The sequence below is a fragment of the Pseudochaenichthys georgianus genome, chromosome 19, assembly GCF_902827115.2.
Source record: "Pseudochaenichthys georgianus chromosome 19, fPseGeo1.2, whole genome shotgun sequence".
Lineage (NCBI taxonomy): Eukaryota > Metazoa > Chordata > Actinopteri > Perciformes > Channichthyidae > Pseudochaenichthys > Pseudochaenichthys georgianus.
The window spans coordinates 26,114,715-26,133,515 of NC_047521.1; the positions used below are offsets into that span (position 1 = coordinate 26,114,715).

At 42.8% G+C, this 18,801-nt stretch overlaps 1 protein-coding gene and 1 long non-coding RNA gene across 2 annotated transcripts in view; one reads left to right on the forward strand and one right to left on the reverse strand.

Moving 5' to 3' along the window:
* shisa8b (shisa family member 8b) overlaps positions 1–8,617 on the forward strand; it is a 45,614-nt gene extending 36,997 nt beyond the window's left edge. The window contains exons 4-5 of the mRNA XM_034106671.2: positions 142–246; positions 7,374–8,617. Coding sequence (XP_033962562.1) covers positions 142–246; positions 7,374–7,876 — 608 coding nt within the window. The 3' untranslated portion in view covers positions 7,877–8,617. The remainder of the gene's footprint in view (positions 1–141; positions 247–7,373) is intronic.
* Positions 166–7,057, reverse strand: LOC139435813 (uncharacterized). The gene is made up of 3 exons (XR_011645007.1): positions 6,931–7,057; positions 2,965–3,100; positions 166–252 (listed from the first exon to the last, which is right to left on the reverse strand). It is a non-coding gene; the product is annotated as an uncharacterized lncRNA (long non-coding RNA).
* Positions 8,618–18,801: the final 10,184 nt, after the last annotated feature.

Sequence of the window (18,801 nt, forward strand, 5' to 3'; positions counted from 1 at the left end):
CAACAATGGAAATATGATCGGTAGAAATGGCCGTGACGTGGGACCTTTAAGTCATCGTATCTAATAAAAAAGGTTGAGGTTACAGACTTCAAAACCTGACTTCCCCCCCCCCCCCCCCTCTGTTTGCTTGTCTCTCTCCAGAACATTACCATCTGAATAACTCACCGTTTGCTCAGGGGCTTCCACACCCGCACAGCAACCACAGCAGCGTGGGACTCAACAAGTACAGCTCCCTCAAAGCAGTGGGTAAGTCTGACACACACACACACACACACACACACACACACACACACACACACACACACACACACACACACACACACACACACACACACACACACACACACACACACACACACACACACACACACACACACACACACACACACACACACACACACACACACACACACACACACACACACACACACACACACACACACACACACAGTAAAGTGACACTAACTCTATTCGACACAGTAACCTTTAGAGTAAGTCTCAAGACAAAACAGGTGAGCTGATCTTAAAGAGGAACCCTGCAGTTCCCGTCTGTGGTGAAAGTTCGATAGAAGTGGTGCGAAGATGACGTGTCTGTGTCGGCTGATCTGAAAGGTAGCATTGCAAGGGCTCCCTCCACAAAAAAGCCAATGGGAATTATTCATTACATTTGGAGTAGTGCATGTATAAGTTCTGTGGCTAACAAACCTTTATGACCCTTACATTCAGCCGGATAATCTCCATGTATTAAAACCACTTTTATAATCAGGGCTGAGAGAGAGAGAGAGCAATATATATAAACTCCCCAAACAGGCGAAAACCTACCAGTTGCACCCACTATCTCTGCCTCCTCCCTCCATGCCTGGCTCCTCCGGTTTGTATCCCGGTAGATGAACAGGGACTGATCATAAAGCACCGGGGTTCTCTCCCAGCGTACACGCGGTTTGATTGGCTAGCGCTTGTACAGATTTGCTTAAACGGGATTTGATTGGCTGACGCTTCGACCGAAGCTTCCAAAGTTGAACATTTCTCAACTTTTCCAGCGAGCCACGCCAGCAAAGCTCCGCTTCCCACAATGCAGTTCGGCGAAAAGTGACATCACCCCATTCAAGTGAATGGTGAAGCTTTCAACGCACGCCGCTGTGCGGACGGGCCGTTGTGCAACTGCCAGATGTAAAAAGGTCACTTCTGCATGAATTCAACATAAAGCCATAGAGCTATTAGTTAAATAACACGTTCCCTATCTTTTAAAGCGGTTCTCTTTCGGCAAAGACTTTCACCACGCTAGATGTTCCCTTTGATCTTTGTTGTGCAGCATTACAGTCGCTGATGGCACAAAATAATAATGATTTGGTGATTGTCTGAAATCCTAATTTACTCGCCACTATTGAGTCAACTATTGGGTGTGAAACAGGAAGACGCCCGAGGCTAAAAAGTTGCATTACAATATCACAAACAGACGTGAATCTATCCGTTTAGATAATCCTGTTCTGCACAGAGTTCCTGATTTTACACTTTTGCTAACGTTGTTTCTCATCAAGATGTTTTTACACTGCTTTTTTAAGGACGGCAGATGTGCTTCTGTGATGTTATTGCAGAGTAGGAAATATGCTGCAGGGTTTCTAACAGGTTACGGTACAGACATTATCTGAGGTCACACATGCATGTTGTTGTCCTTGACTTTCTGTGGCTGTAATACGAGTCGAGAGCGACATCTAACCCAAGGTATCCCATTAAAAAAACAATCCTCGACTACGAGCCAAAAGCACTGCCTGTCGAGGTGGATTGTTTTAACCTTTATCATGCATGGAGCTGAGGTCCACTGAGATTCTGGGTCATGTCCAAGCAACAACACCCTTCACATGTTCTCACTTACAATTCCTCAGACACGACAGCTCCAAGCCTCCAGCGTCAACTTACTCTCGCTACATTGCAGAGGTTAAAAACGACATGTCCCAGATCAAATGTCAGTATCATCATCGGTTAGATGTATTTAATAGATATGGGAATATATGATATGTTTAGAAACAGCCTTATGTTACTAGTCTGCATTGAAACAACACACCAGTTGTCCTTTTGCCTGACATGTTTTTTAAGGGGCTATATTGGAGGCTCAGAGCAAGTGCTGCGTTAGAATAAAGAATCAATTCTATTGGCTGGCGCTGCAACACATTGTACGTGATAGGCTAAGGGGCGGGACATCTCTAAGTGGTTGACCAATAGAGAGGCGAAGTCCCTCCCTCTCCTCCATGGGACCTTATTTCGGAAAAAGTATGTATTGAAGTCGATGGCGAGAGGAGATTAGCTTTCGATCCCGAATTGTGCCACGAATTACACATATGATGTTTGTCGATTTAAAAGATAATTTTGCAAGTAAAAAAAATGCTAAAAAATCAGACAGAAATGGTAAGAAGCTTAATCATCAATCAGCCTTTCCAAATGGTCTTGACATTCAGATTTTGTAGAACTATCTTTCTCAGTTTGGATTTGTTATGTAACTTTTTTTTTAAAATAAACTCAACTGGGTAAAAAATAGCAGCACGTGTAAAAGGATGAAAACAAACGGCTATAGTTAGTGGACTTTCTACGCCGGGACAAAACAGAGACAAGGTTACTGCTCATGTAGACGGGAAGCTAGCGGCGATGACCTCCGCTTTTACTTTTATTTAAATCATTTTCTGTGACATTCATGTTCACACACAAACACACACACACACACACACACACACACACACACACACACACACACACACACACACACACACACACACACACACACACACACACACACACACACACACACACACACACACACACACACACACACACACACACACACACACACACACACACACACACACACACACACACACACACACACACACACACACACACTCTCTCTCAGGGCAAGGGTATTTATAAACCTTCATTGCAGATGTCCCCACATCCTGACACACATACCTTTACCTCCATCATCTCTGTTGCACTCTTGAGTTTCTCCCTCCTCTCCCTCCTCTTCCTCCTCTCCCTCCTCTTCCTCCTCTCCCTCCTCTTCCTCCATCTCGATCTCCAGCAGCGATAGAAGAAGACCGCCAGTATTTACCTTGAGGGCAGATACACCAATTTGAAATACTTAAATCAGCGTTCCCATTTCATCTTCTTCAAAACCCCCCCCCCCCCGTCCCGACTATCCCATTTTACTCTGATCTATTTTCTTCCACTCGTTTTTTATGGACAACAAAGCCAGTTTTTGTTTGTGTCTCTGATAGCTCAAACTTGGCACTGATGTTAAAACCCTTTTAAATATTTTTTGACCATAGGCGCTTTCACACCGCAGTACTTTCCCACAAAGGTTCATGAGACCTTAGTTCATGAGAACTCTTTAGTTCTCAGGAACTAAGTAAGTCCCTGAGGGAGGATTAGGCAAATGAAGCCGCTGACGTCACTTCGTCTTCTTCTTCTTTGGGTTTACTGGCAGGCCGCAAACAACTTCACGGCGTATACTGCCGCCCCAAGTCCCCGGCCGGAAGTCCCCGGAGTTGGGGACTTCCGAGTAAATCGCCAGAACGCCGACACCTCCTCATCTCCACCGCTCCCATGTTTTATTTTGTGTTGCCATAAGTTAGTCTCTCTGCATTTCTGCGCTGGGCTAATGCTAATGCTAATAATGCTAATGCGAGGATAATAAAATGGCGGCTTCACAAAACTTTTTGGGAGTTTTACGGGGCGTGGTTTGCAATCCGCCCAGCCAATCAGACACAGGAACCTTTTTCTCCCACGAAAGTCCCTGCTCTCCAGCAGGGTTATGGCTCGAAAGGATCCGTCTTGTGTAAATATGACATCACGTTCTCGTTGGAACGGCCCGTCCACACAGCAGCGTCGACAGCTTCAATCTGCCCATTCACTTTGAATGGGGTGACGTCACGTTGCCTCGCTTTTTCGCCGAACTGAATTGTGGGTAGCAGAGCGGTCCGTCTCCGCTGTCTCCGGCGTCATAAGTTGAACAATCAACTTATGACGCCGGAGTAGCCAGCGCCAGCCAATCAAATCCCGTTTCTGAAAATCTGACAGCTGAAGCCGTAGCCAATCAAACCGCTTCTAAGCTGGGAGAGATATCCCGCCGTTCATTTCTATATTTCAAAAAAAGTCGGAGGAGAAACTAATTATCGCCGTAGCAAATCACCCGGTTTTGTATGACCAGACCCTCTTCACCTCCCGGGACACAAACCGGAGGAACCAGCATGGAGGGAGGTGGCAGAGACAGTGGGGGAACTGGTAGGGTTTCGCCTGTTTGGGGAGTTTATATATATATATATTGCTCCCATACAATCCCCGGGGTTTTTGCTTTGTATGTCGGGGGCGGGAGATTCATGTGATTTGTTGTTGGTCGCGTTGCTTGAATAAAATCCCCAAGCTCCAGACACGCCCAGCTCCAAGCTTTTTTTGAAGCTGTAGTGTGGACGCTCCGTGAGACACAGTCCCGCATCGACTACTGTAACCTCTCAGGCATTCCCACCAAACTCATCAATAAACTTCAAATCAGACAGAACTCCGCGGCCCGGATCATCACCGGCACCAAGGCCTCCGAACACATCGCCCCCATCCTCATCCACTACACAACCTGCCCCCCCCCCCCCCCCCCCCACCTGGCTGACCTTCTTCAGGAGTCCACCCCCTCTCGCTCCCCCCCTGCTGGTCTGCTGACCGTCCCCACCCCACGCCTCGTCACCATGGGTGCTCGTGCTTTTAGCTGCACTGCTCCCAGACTCTGGAACTCCCTCCCCCGCACATCCGACAGTCAGACACAATCACCTTATTCAAATCCCAATTAAAAACCCACCTGTTCAAATCTGCTTACTCACTGTAGTGCTCCCCATTATATGTTTCATTTGTGTCCACTTGATTGTCTCCTCCATGATTTCCTGTTTGTGTTTTTATCGTGTTCTGTTGCCTATTAGCGGGGTTTTTTAAACAAATTGTACGGCGTCCTTGGGTGTCATGAAAGGCGCCTAAAATAAAATGTATTATTAAGAGTAGCAGAAGTTGTGCTTTTAAAACAGAAAGTATTATTAAAGATATAACCTTAGAGTGAGAAACATAATGTTAAAGTGACATTTGTAGTTTAAAGGTAAATGCCGAAGCGTAGAGTAACGGCCCGTCCACACTACAGCGTCGACAGCGTCGAAAACTCCAATCTGCCCATTCACTTTCAATGGGGTGACGTCACGTTGCCTCGCTTTTTCGCCGAACTGAATTGTGGGTAGCAGAGCGGTCCGTCTCCGGCGTCAGAAGTTGAACATTGTTCAACTTCTGACGCCGGAGTAGCCAGCGCCAGCCAATCAAATCCCGTTTCTGAAAATCTGACAGCTGAAGCCGTAGCCAATCAAACCGCGTCTAAGCTGGGAGAGATATCCCGCCGTTCATTTCTATATTTCAAAAAAAGTCGGAGGAGAAACTAATTATCGCCGTAGCAAATCTCCCGGTTTTGTATGACCAGACCCTCTTCACCTCCCGGGACACAAACCGGAGGAACCAGCATGGAGGGAGGTGGCAGAGACAGTGGGGAAACTGGTCGGTTTTCGCCTGTTTGGGGAGTTTATATATATATATATATATTGCTCCCATAAAATCCCCGGGGGTTTTTGCTTTGTATGTCGGGGGGGGAGATTCATGTGATTGGTTGTTGGTCGTGTTGCTTGAATAAAATCCCCAAGCTCCAGACACGCCCAGCTCCAAGCTATTTTTGAAGCTGTCGTGTGGACGCTCCGTAACTGTTGCACAAGCGGAGAAGGAGTATAACGTCAGCAAAGTGTCTCGTCTCGGTAACCAGCGGTAACTCACTAAAGCCAACATTAGCAAATGGTCATACCAGACGAAGTGAGGATGAAGCGGGAAAAACACAGAACTAATTAAATAAGGCAAGATTGAGTTTTACTGTTTGTGACTTCAAGTTTCATCTGTAAGACTAAAGTGTAATTTCTACTTTTCTAATAAGTTGGTCTACTTTTAAAGTTTAAAGACGACATTCCTGACAGGTTGTAGCCGTGAGGTCCAAACAGAGAAATGCATCACGGATTAAAGTGTGATTAAGGTGTCAGTGTTCGCACGATCAGACTCACACTGACAGTTCATATCAGGCGACTTCTGCATGTGACTCAGAAGTGCATCAGACTGTGACAAATGGAAAATGACTCTAAACGTGTAAACAACTTTAAGCAGGCTAAACATAGCAAGTGTTGGCTACTGGCCTTATTGTGAAACCATATAAACGGAGAAATGAAAGGATTATTCCTGATGTATTCAACTTGTTTGTGTTGTTGCCGTTCTTTTCCGTCAGTTATGAAAGCAGCATTATCAACACGGCAGTATTTGCTGAGATTTGGGAACATTTTTATAATTAATTGTGAAGAAAGGAGTGGATAATCTACACCTTCACTTACATGTATGTTTAATTAACCCTAACCCTAAATTGGGTTTCCTCTGATTGGTTACTTGGCCAGCTTTGTTGTGATTGGTCAACCGCTTAGAGATGTCCCGCCCCTTAGCCTATCACGTACAATGTGTTGGAGCGCTAGCCAATAGAAGTGCGAGTTAGGGATTTTAGCCTTTTCAGAGCATTTACATGCACACTAAAGGAAAGAGAACCAGAAAGAAGAATAGAGCCCCTTCAAGTAATACTTAAAGTAAGTATAAATAATATCCAGAACTACAAAAAGAACACAACTTTAATAAACAAAATGCTCTGTACTTACTGGTGTTACTTTTCTCACCCATCATGTCCATTTCTATGTAAATACTGTTATATGTTACTATATCTTTTTTTTAAATTATTTTAAATATTTGTCTAGTTCTCTATCTGTGTTTTAAATTGTTGTTTTACTTTTATGTATGCACCATGACATCAAGTCAAATTCCTCGTACGTGTCAACCTACCTGGTAATAAACCTGTTAGGAAAAATATCCCTCGTCCCCGGCTTGAGCTTCAATCTCAGGATCCTTGTATTTCTGATCCTCTCCAGAAGGGAAGGAGTCATCACATACAGAGCATCAACTAGTTCCTGAGCAGTGTCCTTAGTGACAAGATGGAGGAATAGAAAGCAGTATTCAATGTTTAGCTCAGATTAGCTAAGGCCTGCGTAAGCAATAAACATGACAGTCATATGCCTATCTCCATAGGGGCTGAATCATTATGTTAATCGTAGGAACATAGCTATCGTATGTTCAACACATGAGCTCCTTCTATCGTACAACCGGTTACGTACACAGTTACCGTTAGGCACTTGTTATCATGTGCTTCTCCGATATAGAAGAGAGTAAGCCTACATTCAGTATTTTCCCAACAAAACGTGTTTCTGATTCTGATGTCTTCGTTTCAGCTCAAACTGCATCTCGTAGCTACTACAAGAGCTTCCCTCTCATGGACTTCTCTCAGTTCCAGCCGGTGCCGATCCCACCGACAGAGAAGTCTTACATCCACCAGACGGATACCTCGCACCGAGACCTCCACGCCCCGCTCTCCATCTCCATCCCCAGCAGCCACTTGGAGCATTCCCACCTCCCAAAATCCACCACGCTTCCTTTTCTTTCCAGCTCGGCCTTCAAAGCCTGGGAACCCACGCGGTGCCATGTTCAAAGGCAGGCTTCGGCTCGAGGTTACACCCCATCTAACCACATTTCCTCACGTAGACATGGCTATTCTACGCGGAGGCAGCAGAGCATAGAGAACATGCCGGATCTCTTCAGCCAGCCCTATGGAGGCATGTATGCGGCGGGACAGGCGCATGTTCAACACCAACCTCAACCTCAACCTCAACCTTCGTATAACCACCCCCACCACCAGAGGCAGAAGAGCTACAGCACCACCGAGGTGACCGTTTAAGTTCCGGACAGCAGCTTGTTGTGATGTTAAAACAGACCAACAAAAAGCTTTGGTGTAAACCAGAGTTTGGGAGAGTTGGCCAGACAGGTGAGGGGTGAAAACCAGCGAGATTCGTTCAGATTTACGTGGTGAAAATAGTTGTTTTGATAAGTGGAAACAGGCAGAACGACGTCTCTTTACAGAATTACACTCTGAAGGGTCTTGTACATTGATTATATTAAGTGCAGCTTTTAGAGCAGTGAGCAAACTAGAATTTGTCCGGATGAAACGTGAGTTCGTGTTAGCCAGGAAGCTCCAGTTGAGTTTAAGTATTCAGTAGGTCATCAGTGCATGGCTCCTGGTCAGGGATTTAAATAAACATCCCTACACAATGACCTTGGCACTGACACAAACTGCAGTCAGAGGCAATGCGATTTAGCGCTTATGTGAAGATATTTAAATGTAGTTTCTGTGGTTTCCCTACAGGCGTTAGACTCAGGAATGATTCATTAAAATGTAAAGAAACAATACTTTATCTTAATTGGACATCTGTAGAAACTGAAACAACATCGATAAAACAAACCCATTTAACATTTTGGACTTATGAGCTTTCTTGCCCCGAGTTAGATAAAAACATCAATATCTGTGCGCCAAATATGAAGCTCCTGTTAGCGGTTAGCTTAGCCTAGCATTGGTTACAACATAAGTACAAGCGCAGTAACTTCCTGGAGTCTTGTCTTTGGATTTGATAGTCAACAAAAGGTAGAGGGTTATTTGAGGAGATTTCAAGTAGATTTAGTTACTTGTTGAGATTGAAATAGATCAACTGTTCGCCCTGTTTCTAGTCTCTATGCTAGAGCTAAGCTAACTGGCGTAGCTACATATTTAACGTACAGTAACAATAATGTTCTTGCATTTTCATCTAACCTTCTGCAAGAAAGCTAATAAACATTTTCCAAAACTGCTGGAAGTCAGCACTGCATGTTACATTTGATAATACAGCCAATAATAACAGCAGAAAGTCCACATAGTTAATCAATGGAATAAATACTCTAATAATAATAATCTTTCTATCAATTGATTTTTGTCAAAAACTTAAAAACTGGTTTATCAGGCTTGGTTGAGAAGTCTGAGAGTCATTCAAAATCTCAGTAAATCGAGTTTGAAGTCTGATATGGAGCCAAGAAATCTCTCAAATGTTAGAACATGTGTTGCTCTTGGTCTACTATGGACATCGTGTGAAATGGGGCAGTACAAATCAACTAATTTCAAGCATAAATTGAGGTGTTATAACATATGTAAGGGTATATAATGGGTTCAGGCAAAGTCTAAATTTGAGGCATTTTAATAGAAAGATATTCTCAACAATTCTATTTCTCAGTGAAATGTACAGGACATCCCATTTAGTTTCAGTATAATCATGAATCATCTCAAGGTGACACACTTCAGGTCATGTTCGATCCCTTTAGATGCCTTTCTGTGCATCCTCTGCTACGTTCCCCTACTAGTTTGCATCTCTCGCTCTACCTCCACGCACAGCCGACTTCTCCTCGTTTTCTCTCCCGCCACCACCCTCTTTTTTTTCCACGAGGAAACGCTTTGCATTCACTAGCATCTGGCCGGGCACACAGCTCCCCGGGGGTGACATTAACTCGATGGTGAGGACAATGCCACCATCATGTCAGCTCCCATCAGCCTCCATCCCCAGCAGAGAGAGGCAGAGGGGGACGGTGCGAGAGCCAGAGGCTGGGGGCTCTTTAGAAAAGAGGAGAAAGGAAGGAGAGAAACAAATGAATATGGCCGCCTGCTTTCTTTCCTCGGGGGATGGGGAAAGGGAAGGAGTCACTGCGGATCTGGGTCTCTCACTACTAATTTGTCTGGGTCATAAATCACAGTGTGTGGATGTGTTTGCGATTTCCAAACCCCAGGCACCAAAACAGGGGAATTCACTGAGGCACTGGACGTTTCTCATCTTGCCTCTGAGAATCGTAGAGCGAAGGACAGTGTGCAGAGCTGCTGTTGTGAACATGCAACAGTTAATGCATTGGACTTGTTGGTCGAAGTTTATGTCTGCAACACCCTCAGGAACCGCACCATGAAGTGAACTGTTAATAATGATTGCACGTGTCCAGAAAAGCTTCCCTATATAGTAATGTTTGTGACGAAAAAGCAGAGGATTTTAGGGAAAAAAAGTGCTTTTGTAGAGCCAAGAACAAACACACAACAAACACGGCAATATTAAGTGACCAAACCCCTCTTTTCCGCAAAACTACACCCATATAAAAATCCTAAAGCACTTGCCATGAAACGGACTATATTGTGTAATACCAATGTCATAAACATATGCAGCAAATTATAGATCTGATATGTCAAACTAAAGTTCTTTTTTTTTTGAGAGAGCGAGAGAGAGAACATTAGCCTGAGTCCAATCAGCAGGTTTATTCTTCCTCACATCCATTTATTTTTCAAGTTAGGTTGATATATTTCCAGATGCAAGACGTTGTACTTGGTAAGTTTGGCTGGCGTTTCCTGTAAAGTTTCCCCCATGATAACTTATTACGAGCGCCTTGCTGCTGAGGGAGATCATTTCACTCATATGCTAACAAACAAGCCATCACAGTCTTCGGTCCTTACATTTAAAAACCATCAGATTTAACGATTCCTACAAAATGTAGCATTGATGTTTTGGTCCAAAAAAAAACCCACAAATCATCATTTCTCCTTTTTCCATTCACCCATAATTTGACACTAAAATATATTGTTCAAATACTGAAGTAAAAGATTCTGGGAAGCCCAGTCTCACGGCATTTCGTGTTAGTCACGAAATGTATTTAATCTATTGATTCGTGTTCACCAACACGATTTTTTTAAAAGCAATGTATTTATATTGGTAGTGTGTTTCGTGCCTAAACCACGTCTTTTTGTCCGGTCGGGTCTTGGAAGACCAGAAGCTGTGTGGCTCATAAAAAAAATGTCTTACTCAATATCTTACCCTAAGCCTTTTATTTTAAATTGTATAATGTTGGAGTTTTTTTGCCATCCGCGAGGAAAAGAAACGGCTCAGAGCCTCAGAATACTGAAATCTGTATTTTTGTAATCCTTCTAATTTGTTATTATTTGGTGCATAAACGAAACATACCACCAATAGAAATACATTGCTTCTAAAAGTGTCAGGATACTGAAATCTGTATTTTTTAAAATATATGTTCCCTTCTAATTTGTTATTATTTACATTGCTTTTAAAGTCGTTCTGTGTGACGCCAAAAAAATGGGAAAATCGTGTTGGTGAACACGAATCAATAGATTAATTTCGTCACTATAACACGAAATGCCGTGAGACCGTGTTGAATGATTTGTACTTAATGCTGTGAGTTAAAGATCTGCTGATTTATAGACACAAAACCTGTCTTTACGAGCAATTGAAGTTCGCTGTGAACAATGTCTGTCTTGCTATGAAATCATGCATTCTTCCCTTAGATAACGGGTCCTACCTTTTATTTGTGTCTATTTATGAAAAATGTCTCACAATATGAGTCAGTCTTTTAAAATACAGTTTTTTTAGGTTTTATGTAGCACAAAAAAATATTGTCTTCTTGCTTTACTTATGAATATTGTGTAAATATGTGTATGTAACGGAATTTCCTATATTTTGTTTGATATAAGGGCTGTATGAACCAAGTCATTTTAAGAGTATTTATTATTACTGAGATTTTAACAGAATTATTGCAGAAGGTTTTTACAGGAAGTGGCAAAACAGTGACAGAGTAGAAAAACCAACTGTAAAGCAGACAGGTTGTCTAAAGCATTGATCATGTTCCTATTGTACGACTACACAAAGCTGACCGGGACGCTCTGCAGAAGTAGCTGTACAGAATACTGGGCTTACACTGTTAATGCAATAGAAGTGTTTCTTTGCACCAAGTGAGAAGGAGGGAGTTTATTCCACTTTGAACCTCTGCAGGTCATCGTCTTGGAGTAACTGTTTTACGAAGGAATATATGAGATAAAAGCATGGGTGGATTACCGAATTGGACTACTGGGAACAGGCTACAGAAGCCCAAAATGCAAGAGGAAGATTGTAGGACACATACCAACAAGAAAGACACTCGTAATGACTACAGAGAAGGTATTTGAAATTGAAGCAAGAAAGCTGCAAAAAGACAACAATAAGATGCAAAGATAGTGACTTCAACGATCGAAAGGAGCAGAATAACCACAGAAAGACTGCCAAGAGATGCAAAACAGCTACAGAGCAACGCACATGGACGACAGAGAGTGAAGAGACGCAACATGACAACAAAGAGACACGAAGCCAGGGCCGGCCCTTGGCATAGGCAGTATGGGTGAATGCTAAGGGTGCATCAACCCATCGGGGGCGCCGAAAATAGAAGAAAAAAAGAGTTAGACATTTTAAAAAAAATCCAGATTTTGGATCAACAAAGTAAATCTTATTATCTTATACTAACAGAACTACGCCTATATTGCGTACAGCACCCCCCCCAAATCAAGTTGAGCTGCCCCAGTAAAAACCAGTAGTTTATGTGAAATAGTTCTTTTTTTGAAATAATGGTTTTAGTGTGCAATTATAGGTTTTAATTGTAATCTGCTTACAGTTCTGTTTCATCTGGGTGTTGAGAGATGTATCCATAGATCTCTTAATGTTGCCCTCAAAGTGCACCAGATTGATGCTTTTAACTTCAATATAAATAAAAAAAAAAAATCTTCCCGGTGGGGCATGCCTCCGGACCCCCTAGAGGAGGTTAGGTCCACCCCCCACTTAAATCATGTTCAAATGGATATTACTAAATACATTTGCCACATTGGGGGGGGGGGCGCCAGCTAAAATCTTGACTAGGGCAGCAAATTGGTCAGGGCCGGCCCTGCACGAAGCAACCACAAATAGAAAGAAAACTACTAAAAAGAGACCGCAAATTGACCACAATGAGATAACAAAACAGCTGTGAAGAGAAAACAAAGAGATGTGTGACGAGAAAGAGAAAAAATGACTACAAAACTATTTAGAAAATGTTAAATGACCATAAAAATAGCTACTAAAAGACCCCTAATGGCTAGAAAGAGACACAAAAATGACAAGAGGCTAAAACAACTATACATTTTGCGTGTCTTGCTCCCGTGTTGAGGGGCCCAATTTCTCATAATCACCCAGGTATATAACATTACATTACATTAGCTGACGCTTTTATCCAAAGCGACGTACAATAAGTGCGTTCGACCAAACTTGAAGAAAACAGAATCATAAAGTACATCAGGTTTCAAAGAGCAAAAACATTTCAAGTGCCACTCAACTGGCTTTAGAGCCAGTCCTTTATTAGTATATAAGTGCTTTGTTAGTAGTTCTATCGCTCGAGGTGGAGTCGAAAGAGATGAGTTTTCAGTCTGCGCCGGAAGGTGTGTAAGCTTTCTGCCGTCCTGATGTCAATGGGAGCTCATTCCACCATCTTGGAGCCAGGATAGCAAACCCACGTGTTTTCTGCTGATGGGAACTTGGGTCCCCCTCGCAGAGAGGGTGCAGCGAGTCGTTTGGCCGATGCAGAGTGGAGTGCACGCGCTGGGGTGTACGGTTCAACCATGTCCTGGATGTAGGAAGGGCCAGATCCATTCGCAGCATGGTACGCAAGCACCAGTGTCTTGAAGTGGATTCTAGCAGTTACCGGAAGCCAGTGGAGGGAGCGGAGGAGCGGCGTGGTGTGGGAACATGTAGGAAGGTTGAAGACCAGGCGAGCCGCTGCATTCTGGATGAGCTGCAGAGGTCGGATGGCACATGCAGGTAGACCAGCCAGGAGGGAGTTGCAGTAGTCTAGGCGTGAGGTGACGAGAGCCTGGACCAGAACCTGCGTGGCTTTCTGGGTCAGCTGGGGGCGTGTCCTCCTGATGTTGTAAAGCGTGTATCTGCAGCAGCGGGTTAGCAGCGATGTTTGCAGTAAACGACAGGTTGTGATCTAGGATCACACCCAGACTCCTTGCAGTCTGAGTCGGGGAAACAACAGAGGGGCCGATGTTGATGGTCAGGTCAAGAGTGGGACAATCTTTTCCCAGAAGGAAAAGCAGTTCAGTTTTGTCAAGGTTGAGCTTGAGGTGATGAGCGGACATATAAGAGAACAGAGCTGATCAATATACTACAGCAGAGTAAATCCAAAGTGTATTGGTGTGATATACAGTATGTAGCATAAATATGTATATACCTGTACTTTTTATTTCAACACAACGATAATTTATACCCAAGATGTTCTAGAGATGTTGTTTGCAGAGGATTGTTGATGCCACTTTTGAAGATATGAAATATTAAAGATTGTTGAATCAAAAAAAGGCTTTGGTTTGAATGAAAGAACTGTTGGACCTTGGATTATTTCTGGGGCAAAACCTGCAGTAAAAAGATATGTAACACTCACGCTTCCATTGGCTGGCGCTCCGACAAATTGCACGTGATAGGCTACGGGGCGGGACATCTCTAAGCGGTTGACCAATCACAACAGAGCCGGCCAGCTAACCAATCAGAGCAGACTGGGCTCTGGTTTCAGACAGGGTGAAAAGAGGCAGTATGAGAAAAATAAAGAGCTTTTTGAACATTAAAGCATGGAGACATGTAGAGACACTACATACTGATATACACCTGAACATCAGCAGGAGAGGACTCTTTAAAGTAGAGACACTACATACTGATATACACCTGAACATCAGCAGGAGAGGACTCTTTAAAGTAGAGACGCTACATACTGATATACACCCGAACATCAGCAGGAGAGGACTCTTTAAAGTAGAGACACTACATACTGATATACACCTGAACATCAGCAGGAGAGGACTCTTTAAAGTAGAGACACTACATACTGATATACACCTGAACATCAGCAGGAGAGGACTCTTTAAAGTAGAGACACTACATACTGATATACACCTGAACATCAGCAGGAGAGGACTCTTTAAAGTAGAGACACTACATACTGATATACACCTGAACATCAGCAGGAGAGGACTCTTTAAAGTAGAGACACTACATACTGATATACACCTGAACATCAGCAGGAGAGGACTCTTTAAAGTAGAGACACTACATACTGATATACACCTGAACATCAGCAGGAGAGGACTCTTTAAAGTAGAGACACTACATACTGATATACACCTGAACATCAGCAGGAGAGGACTCTTTAAAGTAGAGACACTGATATACACCTGGACATCAGCAGGAGAGGACTCTTTAAAGTAGAGACACTACATACTGATATACACCTGAACATCAGCAGGAGAGGACTCTTTAAAGTAGAGACACTACATACTGATATACACCTGAACATCAGCAGGAGAGGACTCTTTAAAGTAGAGACACTACATACTGATATACACCTGGACATCAGCAGGAGAGGACTCTTTAAAGTAGAGACACTACATACTGATATACACCTGAACATCAGCAGGAGAGGACTCTTTAAAGTAGAGACACTACATACTGATATACACCTGAACATCAGCAGGAGAGGACTCTTTAAAGTAGAGACACTACATACTGATATACACCTGAACATCAGCAGGAGAGGACTCTTTAAAGTAGAGACACTACATACTGATATACACCTGGACATCAGCAGGAGAGGACTCTTTAAAGTAGAGACACTGATATACACCTGGACATCAGCAGGAGAGGACTCTTTAAAGTAGAGACACTACATACTGATATACACCTGAACATCAGCAGGAGAGGACTCTTTAAAGTAGAGACACTACATACTGATATACACCTGAACATCAGCAGGAGAGGACTCTTTAAAGTAGAGACACTACATACTGATATACACCTGGACATCAGCAGGAGAGGACTCTTTAAAGTAGAGACACTACATACTGATATACACCTGAACATCAGCAGGAGAGGACTCTTTAAAGTAGAGACACTACATACTGATATACACCTGAACATCAGCAGGAGAGGACTCTTTAAAGTAGAGACACTACATACTGATATACACCTGAACATCAGCAGGAGAGGACTCTTTAAAGTAGAGACACTACATACTGATATACACCTGAACATCAGCAGGAGAGGACTCTTTAAAGTAGAGACACTACATACTGATATACACCTGAACATCAGCAGGAGAGGACTCTTTAAAGTAGAGACACTACATACTGATATACACCTGAACATCAGCAGGAGAGGACTCTTTAAAGTAGAGACACTACATACTGATATACACCTGAACATCAGCAGGAGAGGACTCTTTAAAGTAGAGACACTACATACTGATATACACCTGAACATCAGCAGGAGAGGACTCTTTAAAGTAGAGACACTACATACTGATATACACCTGAACATCAGCAGGAGAGGACTCTTTAAAGTAGAGACACTACATACTGATATACACCTGGACATCAGCAGGAGAGGACTCTTTAAAGTAGAGACACTACATACTGATATACACCTGAACATCAGCAAGAGAGGACTCTTTAAAGTAGAGACACTACATACTGATATACACCTGAACATCAGCAGGAGAGGACTCTTTAAAGTAGAGACACTACATACTGATATACACCTGAACATCAGCAGGAGAGGACTCTTTAAAGTAGAGACACTACATACTGATATACACCTGAACATCAGCAGGAGAGGACTCTTTAAAGTAGAGACACTACATACTGATATACACCTGAACATCAGCAGGAGAGGACTCTTTAAAGTAGAGACACTACATACTGATATACACCTGAACATCAGCAGGAGAGGACTCTTTAAAGTAGAGACACTACATACTGATATACACCTGAACATCAGCAGGAGAGGACTCTTTAAAGTAGAGACACTACATACTGATATACACCTGAACATCAGCAGGAGAGGACTCTTTAAAGTAGAGACACTACATACTGATATACACCTGGACATCAGCAGGAGAGGACTCTTTAAAGTAGAGACACTGATATACACCTGCACATCAGCAGGAGAGGACTCTTTAAAGTAGAGACACTACATACTGATATACACCTGAACATCAGCAGGAGAGGACTCTTTAAAGTAGAGACACTACATACTGATATACACTTGAACATCAGCAGGAGAGGACTCTTTAAAGTAGAGACTACATACTGATATACACCTGAACATCAGCAGGAGAGGACTCTTTAAAGTAGAGACACTACATACTGATATACACCTGAACGTCAGCAGGAGAGGACTCTTTAAAGTAGAGACACTACATACTGATATACACCTGAACATCAGCAGGAGAGGACTCTTTAAAGTAGAGACACTACTTACTGACCTGAACATCAGCAGGAGGGGACTCTTTAAAGTAGAGACACTACTTACTGACCTGAACATCAGCAGGAGAGGACTCTTTAAAGTAGAGACACTACATACTGATATACACCTGAACATCAGCAGGAGAGGACTCTTTAAAGTAGAGACACTGCATACTGATATACACCTGAACATCAGCAGGAGAGGACTCTTTAAAGTAGAGACACTACATACTGATATACACCTGAACATCAGCAGGAGAGGACTCTTTAAAGTAGAGACACTACATACTGATACACACCTGAACATCAGCAGGAGAGGACTCTTTAAAGTAGAGACACTACATACTGATATATACTCCTGAACATCAGCAGGAGAGAACTCTTTAAAGTAGAGACACTACATACTGATATACACCTGAACATCAGCAGGAGAGGACTCTTTAAAGTAGAGACACTACATACTGATATACACCTGAACATCAGCAGGAGAGGACTCTTTAAAGTAGAGACACTACATACTGATATACACTTGAACATCAGCAGGAGAGGACTCTTTAAAGTAGAGACTACATACTGATATACACCTGAACATCAGCAGGAGAGGACTCTTTAAAGTAGAGACACTACATACTGATATACACCTGAACATCAGCAGGAGAGGACTCTTTAAAGTAGAGACACTACATACTGATATACACCTGAACATCAGCAGGAGAGGACTCTTTAAAGTAGAGACACTACTTACTGACCTGAACATCAGCAGGAGGGGACTCTTTAAAGTAGAGACACTACTTACTGACCTGAACATCAGCAGGAGAGGACTCTTTAAAGTAGAGACACTACATACTGATACACCTGAACATCAGCAGGAGAGGACTCTTTAAAGTAGAGACACTACATACTGATATACACCTGAACATCAGCAGGAGAGGACTCTTTAAAGTAGAGACACTACATACTGATATACACCTGAACATCAGCAGGAGAGGACTCTTTAAAGTAGAGACACTACATACTGATATACACCTGAACATCAGCAGGAGAGGACTCTTTAAAGTAGAGACACTACATACTGATACACACCTGAACATCAGCAGGAGAGGACTCTTTAAAGTAGAGACACTACATACTGATATATACTCCTGAACATCAGCAGGAGAGAACTCTTTAAAGTAGAGACACTACATACTGATATACACCTGAACATCAGCAGGAGAGGACTCTTTAAAGTAGAGACACTACATACTGATATACACCTGAACATCAGCAGGAGAGGACTCTTTAAAGTAGAGACACTACATACTGATATACACCTGAACATCAGCAGGAGAGGACTCTTTAAAGTAGAGACACTACATACTGATATACACCTGAACATCAGCAGGAGAGGACTCTTTAAAGATGTATGAGTTGGGGAGTAAAACGTAGCAGCAGACGCTTCAGTGAGCCTGCAGTGACACCTAGTGGCTGTCACGGAAACTACATGCATAACAGAAGTAACATCTTTAATGTAATCCAATTTGAACGGCAAATTGCTTCTTATCCTATAAAAACCATGTTCTTATCAACATAAGACTCTGTTAAAATGTAAAAACAGTCATGAGCCATTCTCCAGATTGAATATTTTATTACAAATTAAGACTTTTTACAGTCCAATGTATGATAATTATTATTTCAGAGCATAT